Consider the following 11,260-nt stretch of genomic DNA (forward strand, 5'->3'; position numbering starts at 1 on the left):
TACCAGAGTGTTCAGAGGTGGGTCGGTACCAGAGTGTTCAGAGGTGGGTCGGTACCAGAGTGTGTTCAGAGGTGGGTCAGTACCAGAGTGTTCAGAGGTGGGTCGGTACCAGAGTGTGTTCAGAGGTGGGTCGGTACCAGAGTGTTCAGAGGTGGGTCGGTGCCAGAGTGTGTTCAGAGGTGGGTCAGTACCACCACAGTGTGTTCAGAGGTGGGTCAGTACCAGAGTGTTCAGAGGTGGGTCAGTACCAGAGTGTTCAGAAGTGGGTCGGTACCAGTGTTCAGAGGTGGGTCGGTACCAGTGTTCAGAGGTGGGTCGGTACCAGAGTGTTCAGAGGTGGGTCGGTACCAGAGTGTTCAGAAGTGGGTCGGTACCAGTGTTCAGAGGTGGGTCGGTACCAGAGTTTTCAGAAGTGGGTCAGTACCAGTGTTCAGAGGTGGGTCGGTACCAGAGTGTTCAGAGGTGGGTCGGTACCAGTGTTCAGAAGTGGGTCGGTACCAGAGTGTGTTCAGAGGTGGGTTGGTACCAGTGTTCAGAGGTGGGTCGGTACCAGTGTTCAGAGGTGGGTCGATACCAGTGTTCAGAGGTGGGTCGGTACCAGAGTGTGTTCAGAGGTGGGTCGGTACCAGTGTTCAGAGGTGGGTCGGTACCAGAGTGTTCAGAAGTGGGTCGGTACCAGAGTGTTCAGAAGTGGGTCGGTACCAGTGTTCAGAGGTGGGTCGGTACCAGAGTGTTCAGAGGTGGGTCGGTACCAGTGTTCAGAAGTGGGTCGGTACCAGAGTGTGTTCAGAGGTGGGTTGGTACCAGTGTTCAGAGGTGGGTCGGTACCAGTGTTCAGAGGTGGGTCGATACCAGTGTTCAGAGGTGGGTCGGTACCAGTGTTCAGAGGTGGGTCGGTACCAGAGTGTTCAGAAGTGGGTCGGTACCAGAGTGTTCAGAAGTGGGTCGGTACCAGTGTTCAGAGGTGGGTCGGTACCAGAGTGTTCAGAGGTGGGTCGGTACCAGTGTTCAGAAGTGGGTCGGTACCAGAGTGTGTTCAGAGGTGGGTTGGTACCAGTGTTCAGAGGTGGGTCGGTACCAGAGTGTTCAGAGGTGGGTCGGTACCAGAGTGTTCAGAGGTGGGTCGGTACCAGAGTGTGTTCAGAGGTGGGTCAGTACCAGAGTGTTCAGAGGTGGGTCGGTACCAGAGTGTGTTCAGAGGTGGGTCGGTACCAGAGTGTTCAGAGGTGGGTCGGTGCCAGAGTGTGTTCAGAGGTGGGTCAGTACCACCACAGTGTGTTCAGAGGTGGGTCAGTACCAGAGTGTTCAGAGGTGGGTCAGTACCAGAGTGTGTTCAGAGGTGGGTCGGTACCAGAGTGTGTTCAGAGGTGGGTCGGTACCAGAGGTGGGTCGGTACCAGAGTGTGTTCAGAGGTGGGTCAGTACCACCAGTGTGTTCAGAGGTGGGTCAGTACCAGTGTTCAGAGGTGGGTCGGTACCAGAGTGTTCAGAGGTGGGTCGGTACCAGAGTGTTCAGAGGTGGGTCGGTACCAGAGTGTTCAGAAGTGGGTCGGTACCAGTGTTCAGAGGTGGGTCAGTACCAGAGTGTTCAGAGGTGGGTCGGTACCAGAGTGTTCAGAGGTGGGTCGGTACCAGAGTGTTCAGAAGTGGGTCGGTACCAGAGTGTGTTCAGAGGTGGGTCGGTACCAGTGTTCAGAGGTGGGTCGGTACCAGAGTGTTCAGAAGTGGGTCGGTACCAGAGTGTTCAGAGGTGGGTCGGTACCAGTGTTCAGAGGTGGGTCGGTACCAGAGTGTTCAGAGGTGGGTCGGTACCAGAGTGTTCAGAAGTGGGTCGGTACCAGAGTGTGTTCAGAGGTGGGTCGGTACCAGAGTGTTCAGAGGTGGGTCGGTACCAGAGTGTTCAGAGGTGAGTCGGTACCAGAGTGTGTTCAGAGGTGGGTCGGTACCAGTGTTCAGAGGTGGGTCGGTACCAGAGTGTGTTCAGAGGTGGGTCGGTACCAGAGTGTGTTCAGAGGTGGGTCGGTACCAGAGTGTTCAGAGGTGGGTCGGTACCAGAGTGTTCAGAGGTGAGTCGGTACCAGAGTGTGTTCAGAGGTGGGTCGGTACCAGTGTTCAGAGGTGGGTCGGTACCAGAGTGTTCAGAGGTGGGTCGGTACCAGTGTTCAGAGGTGGGTCGGTACCAGAGTGTTCAGAGGTGGGTCGGTACCAGAGTGTGTTCAGAGGTGGGTCGGTACCATAGTGTGTTCAGAGGTGGGTCAGTACCAGAGTGTTCAGAGGTGGGTCGGTACCAGAGTGTGTTCAGAGGTGGGTCGGTACCAGAGTGTTCAGAGGTGGGTCGGTGCCAGAGTGTGTTCAGAGGTGGGTCAGTACCACCACAGTGTGTTCAGAGGTGGGTCAGTACCAGAGTGTGTTCAGAGGTGGGTCGGTACCAGAGGTGGGTCGGTACCAGAGTGTGTTCAGAGGTGGGTCAGTACCACCAGAGTGTGTTCAGAGGTGGGTCAGTACCAGTGTTCAGAGGTGGGTCAGTACCAGAGTGTGTTCAAAGGTGGGTCAGTACCAGAGTGTTCAGAGGTGGGTCGGTACCAGAGTGTGTTCAGAGGTGGGTCGGTACCAGAGGTGGGTCAGTACCAGAGTGTGTTCAGAGGTGGGTCGGTGCCAGAGTGTGTTCAGAGGTGGGTCGGTACCAGAGTGTATTCAGAGGTGGGTCGGTACCAGAGTGTGTTCAGAGGTGGGTCGGTACCAGAGTGTGTTCAGAGGTGGGTCAGTACCAGAGTGTTCAGAGGTGGGTCGGTACCAGAGTGTTCAGAGGTGGGTCGGTACCAGAGTGTGTTCAGAGGTGGGTCGGTACCATAGTGTGTTCAGAGGTGGGTCAGTACCAGAGTGTTCAGAGGTGGGTCGGTACCAGAGTGTGTTCAGAGGTGGGTCGGTACCAGAGTGTTCAGAGGTGGGTCGGTGCCAGAGTGTGTTCAGAGGTGGGTCAGTACCACCACAGTGTGTTCAGAGGTGGGTCAGTACCAGAGTGTGTTCAGAGGTGGGTCGGTACCAGAGTGTTCAGAGGTGGGTCGGTACCAGAGTGTGTTCAGAGGTGGGTCAGTACCACCAGAGTGTGTTCAGAGGTGGGTCAGTACCAGTGTTCAGAGGTGGGTCAGTACCAGAGTGTGTTCAAAGGTGGGTCAGTACCAGAGTGTTCAGAGGTGGGTCGGTACCAGAGTGTGTTCAGAGGTGGGTCGGTACCAGAGGTGGGTCAGTACCAGAGTGTGTTCAGAGGTGGGTCGGTGCCAGAGTGTGTTCAGAGGTGGGTCGGTACCAGAGTGTGTTCAAAGGTGGGTCGGTACCAGAGTGTGTTCAGAGGTGGGTCGGTACCAGAGTGTATTCAGAGGTGGGTCGGTACCAGAGTGTGTTCAGAGGTGGGTCGGTACCAGAGTGTGTTCAGAGGTGGGTCAGTACCAGAGTGTTCAGAGGTGGGTCGGTACCAGAGTGTTCAGAGGTGGGTCGGTACCAGAGTGTATTCAGAGGTGGGTCGGTACCAGAGTGTTCAGAGGTGAGTCGGTACCAGAGTGTGTTCAGAGGTGGGTCGGTACCAGAGTGTTCAGAAGTGGGTCGGTACCAGAGTGTGTTCAGAGGTGGGTCGGTACCAGAGTGTTCAGAGGTGGGTCGGTACCAGAGTGTTCAGAGGTGAGTCGGTACCAGAGTGTGTTCAGAGGTGGGTCGGTACCAGTGTTCAGAGGTGGGTCGGTACCAGAGTGTGTTCAGAGGTGGGTCGGTACCAGAGGTGGGTCGGTACCAGAGTGTGTTCAGAGGTGGGTCAGTACCACCAGAGTGTGTTCAGAGGTGGGTCAGTACCAGTGTTCAGAGGTGGGTCAGTACCAGAGTGTGTTCAGAGGTGGGTCGGTACCAGAGTGTGTTCAGAGGTGGGTCGGTACCAGAGGTGGGTCGGTACCAGAGTGTGTTCAGAGGTGGGTCAGTACCACCAGAGTGTGTTCAGAGGTGGGTCAGTACCAGTGTTCAGAGGTGGGTCAGTACCAGAGTGTGTTCAAAGGTGGGTCAGTACCAGAGTGTTCAGAGGTGGGTCGGTACCAGAGTGTGTTCAGAGGTGGGTCGGTACCAGAGGTGGGTCAGTACCAGAGTGTGTTCAGAGGTGGGTCGGTACCAGAGTGTTCAGAGGTGGGTCGGTGCCAGAGTGTGTTCAGAGGTGGGTCAGTACCAGTGTTCAGAGGTGGGTCGGTACCAGAGTGTTCAGAGGTGGGTCTGTACCAGAGTGTGTTCAGAGGTGGGTCGGTACCAGAGTGTGTTCAGAGGTGGGTCAGTACCACCAGAGTGTGTTCAGAGGTGGGTCAGTACCAGTGTTCAGAGGTGGGTCGGTACCAGAGTGTGTTCAGAGGTGGGTCGGTACCAGAGTGTTCAGAGGTGGGTCGGTACCAGAGTGTGTTCAGAGGTGGGTCGGTACCAGAGTGTTCAGAGGTGGGTCGGTACCAGTGTTCAGAGGTGGGTCGGTACCAGAGTGTGTTCAAAGGTGGGTCAGTACCAGTGTTCAGAGGTGGGTCGGTACCAGAGTGTTCAGAGGTGGGTCGGGACCAGAGTGTGTTCAGAGGTGGGTCAGTACCACCAGAGTGTGTTCAGAGGTGGGTCAGTACCAGTGTTCAGAGGTGGGTCGGTACCAGAGTGTGTTCAGAGGTGGGTCGGTACCAGAGTGTTCAGAGGTGGGTCGGTACCAGAATGTGTTCAGAGGTGGGTCGGTACCAGAATGTGTTCAGAGGTGGGTCGGTACCAGAGTGTGTTCAAAGGTGGGTCAGTACCAGTGTTCAGAGGTGGGTCGGTACCAGAGTGTTCAGAGGTGGGTCGGTACCAGAGTGTGTTCAGAGGTGGGTCAGTACCACCAGAGTGTGTTCAGAGGTGGGTCAGTACCAGTGTTCAGAGGTGGGTCGGTACCAGAGTGTGTTCAGAGGTGGGTCGGTACCAGTGTTCAGAGGTGGGTCGGTACCAGAGTGTGTTCAGAGGTGGGTCGGTACCAGTGTGTTCAGAGGTGGGTCAGTACCAGAGTGTGTTCGGCGTTGATGGATTCTCTTCATAACTCCGTCGCTGCTTCTTTTCTCTCAGAGTCTGTGGTTTCCTCTTCTGGACACAATGATGGCTTCTCAGAAACAAGTGAAGGGACTCAAAGCCAAACGGATCTCTGAAGGTAAACACACACACACACTCTATCGACATATCTACAACAGATATAATTAAGATGATATTAATGTTGTCTTTAAACATGTCAGTGCTGTATATTAAGATAATATTCATGGTGTGTGTGAATGTTTCAGTGCTGAAGGAGCTGACGATGAAGGTTCTCAACTGTATGAGCAGCTTCATTTCTCTGCCGGCCATCATTCAACAAATACTGCAGGTGTATATGTTTGGTTCTTTAAAGTGATTCTCTGATGGTTGCTCTTTGTTCCCTCCAGGAAATCAATAAATCAATAACTAACACAAATTCAAGGAAAGTCCACAATATTTATCGGAGATTAAATTCCAGCGATTTTTTTTCCTCAAAAAATGTCGTCAACAGAAGCTGTGCTGAAAATATTAACGGCATAAACAAAACTCCCTTTATTAACAAAAATAACTCCTCATTTACAATCAGGAAAACTCATCACCAAATAAAACTGTGTCCGCTGGATGAAACTAGAAGGAGCAGAGAAACTGGAAGTGAAGGATTTGTGGGAAATGTGGTCTTCAAAGTAAAATGATCTCATTAAATAATTATTAGAAATAGAAGTGATTCCATATTACTGGATGAGTTTTATCCACACATCCAGTTGTCAGAGACGTCTCTGTTTGTTTCATCCAGCAGGTCTATGTGTTGAATGAACATGAATTAAACAGCATCTAAAGCTCTTATTTTGAAAGGCTGATGTAGTCCTTGTTTCTATATTTAAGTCACAGACTGTCTGTTCTGGAAACAGACGCAACTTTTATGATTTTATTTTGTTACTTTTAGCCCTGTGGTTCTCCAAGTTCAATAAAAGATTAAATAATTGGTTAAAACTAAAATATTTATATGATGTGCAGCATGATTATCAAACAAAGTGATTACATATTTATTACTTTATCAGGTAGAGCTTGAATAAAATGTTTCTTTCTCTACTTGCAATTTCTTCTAATTCCTGCAATTTTACTGCAAAAAACTCACATAAAACTCCACAAATTACGACGACATTTTGGAGAAAATCCAGAGAAAAATTCCACATTTTTGATCACAACAATCACAGAACAAACTCAGTGAAATCGTGGAGGGACTGGGTCATGCATGTCTTTGATAAATTGATATTATTTGAATTTATACTGTACATTCTGTCCTAAAGACATGTGATCCTGTCTGTCTGTCTGTCTGTCTGTCAGGACCCAGTTTATGGGAAAGGAAAACTGGCGGAGATTCAAGGCCTCATTCTGGGGATGTTGGACACTTTTAACTACGAACAGGTAAAGCTGTGTGTGTGTGTGTGTGTGTGTGTGTGTGTGTGTGTGTGTGTGTGTGTGTGTGTGTGTGTGTGTGTGTGTGTGTGTGTGTGTGTGTGTGTGTGTGTGTGTGTGTGTGTGTTTTCCATGTTCTGTTTATTGTCTGTATTTTTCCTATTCTTTGGCATATTTTCTACATTTTTGTGAAGAAGTCGTTACGGTAAACTCTCCAGATCCTCCACATACACTTTGCAATAATAATCAAAGCTGTTCCTGACCTCAGTTTAAGTCTCAGGGTTGGAAGCTGCATCTCCTCCTCACATATGGACATGTTGTCTCCATAACCAGACCCTAAGCAACATTTCCATTTCTAAATTTTTCATATTTTCAGGTTGCTTTTAAAAGTTGGTTTATATTTCTGCGGTCTTGAAAACATCAATATTTTTTACTTTACAAGAAAAACACTGTTCATCTACTTCATATATTTGAAAAAACAAAACAAAACAAAAAAACTATCTTTCAGACTTTGCTTGAAACAACCACCAGTCTGTTGAACCATGACCTCCACTGGTCCCTGGCTCACCTGCGCGCTGCTGTCACACGGGGAGTCCACCCCCGTCAGGACTACTGTAACATCTGTCTGCAGCACTACAAGAGGAGGCAGGACTCAGCAGAGGAAATCATCGTGTTCAGGTAACACGCGCTGATCAACTTCTGAGAAACTTTCAATCCCATGTCTTGAGATAAGATCAAGTCCCTTCTCTTGGTTCACTGCCGTTATCGAGGCGAAACATAACATTAGAGGAGGGAGCTCGACCTGAATCCCTCACAGAAATCAGGAGAAATCAGGTGACAGGTTGCTAAAGGCAACTGAGACAGTTACATCACATGTTACATTACAGTATGTTACATCACAGTATGTGACCAACGTGTTATGAAAAAACCTAAGAGATTTACAGGTTTAGTGTGTGTGTGTGTGTGTGTGTGTGTGTGTGTGTGTGTGTGTGTGTGTGTGTGTGTGTGTGTGTGTGTGTGTGTGTGTGTGTGTGTGTGTGTGTGTTTTTTGCCAGCTGTGGCCACCTGTACCATCTGCAGTGTCTGCAGCAGAAGGACTGTGGGTGGGGCGCTGCTTCAGAGGTACAGCAGTGGTGGAGATGCTACAAGTGTTCCTTCAGTCATGGAGGAATGGGCGGGGCTTCCACCAAACCAACAAGAGGCCGCTGCACGTCTCTGGCACAGGTGTGTGTGTTTGTGTGTATAAAGTCGGAAAGCTCACAAAATGTTTTTTTTTTAACTGACTATATTGTGGCCGCCCCGCCCGGCAGTACATAAAGGCATGTTCATAATTAATGAATTATTTCTGCCAATCATTTAATGGATTGGAAATATTTGGACCAATATTACCTGCCAGAGAATCTGTTCCTGCAGAAGACCTGTTTCTGGAGTTTTGAAAGTGAAATGTCACCCCATTCTTGCCCGATATAGGATTTCAGCTGCTCAACAGTTCAGGGTCTCCTTTATCGTAGTTTTATTTGATGATGCTCCAGATGTTTTCAATGATTGACAGGTCTGGACTGCAGGAGGCCAGTTTATCAGTGGACTCTTCTACTAGAGAACCATGCTGTTGGAATACGTGCAGAATGTGGTTGGACGTTGTTCTGCTGAAATAAACAAGACCTTCCCTGAAAGAGACGTTGTCTGGATGGCAGCATATGTTGCTCCAAAACCTGAATATATCATTCAGCATTAATGCTTCCTTCCAGATGTTCAAGCTACCCATGCCAAGTGCACTAATGCATCCCTGTACCATCACAGATGCTGGCTTTAGAACTGAGCTGACAACAAGCTGGATGGTCCCTCTCCTCTTTAACCTGGAGGATGCAGCGTCCATGATTTCCAAACAGAGTCTCAGATTGTGATCCATCAGACCTCAGGACAGTTGTCCACTTCACCTCAGTCCATCTTCAATGATCTCGGTCCAGAGAAGGCGGTGGTGTTTCTGGACCATGTTTCTATCTGGTTTCTTCTTTTAACCTGCATTTGTGGATGCAGCGATGAATGGACGCTGTCTGACAGTTCCTAACAACCCTAACCTTCTAACCTTGTTCTTCTGTCTGCTGCAGACTCATGTTACTACAGTGCATCATGACACGGGAGCAGCCGCTCACAGGAAGAAGGTGAAGTTTGATCACATCCCAGGATCCATGATGGCATCCCAGACAGACAACTGGTGGCCCGCCATCTTTATATCAGTCGGAGATTATTATGCTGAAATAGGTTTTTGTTTCTGCCCTTAAATCTTAATGAATTATTCCAGTTTAATACAACTATTTATAGACAATAATCATTTGAAAATCATGGGGAAAATGATGCCAAAGCACCCATCCCATGAAAACTATTATACAGGTTTCATGAAAACAAGTCAAGTTGTCTCATTTACAAAGACGAAGCTGCAGTACAAAGTTTAATACCTCCATTGTAATCTGGTTATTGTGAGTCCAACATGGATCTCAGCGTGAGCCGAATCAGACTGATGTTCACTGCAGCTTCCTCTCATACTCAATCTGTTGCACGTTTAACAAATTAGATGTTACTGTTAATGATTTGAACACATTTCTTGTGGTTGTGCTTCTTTGTTGTGGCCCAGGTGTTTGTTGAGACGACGCTGGACCTTCAGCAGGAACAGTCCTGGGATCAGATACGCTGTCTGTACCGAGGACCATCCAGGGTAACGAGCTCACCTCATCACCCCTTATAATCTAAAAATGTTTGTGATGGTTTTTGGGGAGTTTTGCCTTTATTAGACAGTAGCAGCACAGACTGACAGGAAATATGGAGAAAGACAGCAGGGAACAACATTTAGTAAAGGTCTGATTGCCCGGGAGTCTAACAGAGGACCCATCGCTTATGGCATAACTGTCTCTTAAGTGTGTCCAACAGTCCATAACAGTCAACTCCAGTCTTTTGGGGGGCGCTCGGATCCTCTCAGGATTACGCCTCTGGACCTGTGGCATGTCGGGGGCAAGTCTCGGTTGCTGGTCAATGTTAGCGGCATGATCATCACTGTGGGACATGTCTGGAGATGGCAAGGTGTTGTTCTACATCCAGAATCTGATCCACATGACGTCTCCATGTCTGCTCTCCAACATCCACCATCAATGGTCCGGTTCTTGTGGCTTTCTTAACAGGGGTCCACTTGTCTCCTCTGTAGTCAAGATTTCTCAAAATCTCTTGCAGCCTAAGAATACATCTAATAATAATTTGATAATAAAATATGCACATATAATTAGTCTATAGATTCTCTTGTGCACTTTATGGTAGGGTGATATATTCATCCTTTCCATGTGTGACCTTTTTAATTCTTCTGTTCTTATGTCTTCCAGTTGTCCATCCTTTCAGAACTCTCCCACTGCCATAGCAATGAGAAGACGGGCTTTCTAATCCCAGCCCAACCAGGAACAGAGAGTTTCCAACTCAAGCTCTCTCCTCCACCTCTGTTGGAAGAATAACAACATGGTGGAGGACAGAAACATTCTTTCATTTGTCCAGATGAGGTCATGTGGGACTGGAAAAAGACAGATGTTGCTTTCTTCACTAATTATTCTGACCATCCCCAATGACTGTGCATCAGTGTGAACTGTAGTCATCACTGCTTTTTTTTTTATATTGTACAACTTTTTTTCAAAATGTTTATTTAAAGAAAACGTTTAATATAGATAATATTGAGTCACTCAGCCTAGATGTCACTAATGTTAGACTGAGTGACTGTCAATGCACCACAGTGGGCTGAACCATCCGAACGTAAACCACAACCTAACATAACTTTTATTTTGTCGAGGGAGGTGATATGAATGTAGGTTCAAGGTGTGGATACCTTCACCCCTCTTATTTACGCAGAATAATAAGAAACACTGATCAGCTTCTATAAAATATCATTGTGGAGATTTTCTATAATTTTCTTGTGTCAACAAATCTCAACAAAAACAGTAAAATCAACAATGAATTGATGCTGTTTTTGTATCGTCTGTTTTTTTGTTGTTGTTCTAATGCATCATACAGCTCCATTGTTGTTCAAAGATTATTAACTCCTAAATTCATACCTCCAGTCTTCATTAAGGACTAAAGAAACACATCACATCACCACACTGCTGCACTTGGAGACCTTTCTATCTTTACATTAACATTACAAGCACTAATTTAGAAACAGCTTCACATGCAGAATAACACCAGAGTACTTCAACAAGTAGCACTTACTGTCTTTAGAACTCAAGTCAGTGCTCCTGTTAAAGTAATGTGTAGGACTAATTCTAAGTTCTTCAAACCAATAAACGAAAAACAGAACTTAAACTTCAAAACTTTGACAAAATAGAAAGGAAGACATAAAAATAACATTTTGATTACTTTTGAGGAATTCGTGATGGTAGATGATCGCAAGATTACATCAACAAGTAACACTTACCGTCTTCATAACTCAAGTGAGTGCTAATGTTGAGGTAATGTTGGGAACTAATTTATGAAATTATTGAATCACGTGAATTTGACGAAAATTCACAATCATGACAAAAACAAAGTGAAGCAAGAATCACTTATTGAATTATAAGACAAGTTAATGCTCAAATTGGGCTGATATCTCATATATAAGGAAGACTTCCTTACTCACCATTTCTTAGTAGTCAAGGTAAATGTCTCTGCCATCTTCAGTGTGGGATCCCTGTTGTGTTGGATGTGGTCACTCTCAATCCGTTTTGCCAAGTTGTACACTGATGCATGCTGGCGGACGGGAACCAGTGGTCATTTACATTTCTAGACATGACTTGATG

The 11,260-nt window shown here is 47.4% G+C and overlaps 1 protein-coding gene across 2 annotated transcripts in view; it reads left to right on the forward strand.

Moving 5' to 3' along the window:
* The window catches only part of vps8 (VPS8 subunit of CORVET complex), a 39,778-nt gene extending 29,331 nt beyond the window's left edge, over positions 1-10,447 (forward strand). For both annotated transcript variants that reach the window (XM_069174651.1, XM_069174652.1), the window contains exons 38-45: positions 5,097-5,178; positions 5,306-5,388; positions 6,384-6,464; positions 6,964-7,133; positions 7,511-7,679; positions 8,564-8,617; positions 9,088-9,168; positions 9,824-10,447. In XM_069174651.1, the coding sequence (XP_069030752.1) occupies positions 5,097-5,178; positions 5,306-5,388; positions 6,384-6,464; positions 6,964-7,133; positions 7,511-7,679; positions 8,564-8,617; positions 9,088-9,168; positions 9,824-9,949 (846 nt within the window). In that variant the 3' untranslated portion in view covers positions 9,950-10,447. The remainder of the gene's footprint in view (positions 1-5,096; positions 5,179-5,305; positions 5,389-6,383; positions 6,465-6,963; positions 7,134-7,510; positions 7,680-8,563; positions 8,618-9,087; positions 9,169-9,823) is intronic.
* The last annotated feature ends 813 nt before the right edge of the window (positions 10,448-11,260 follow it).

The sequence above is a fragment of the Embiotoca jacksoni genome, unplaced genomic scaffold, assembly GCF_022577435.1.
Source record: "Embiotoca jacksoni isolate LCO1_2020_lvr unplaced genomic scaffold, fEmbJac1.0.p SCAF_60, whole genome shotgun sequence".
NCBI lineage: Eukaryota > Metazoa > Chordata > Actinopteri > Embiotocidae > Embiotoca > Embiotoca jacksoni.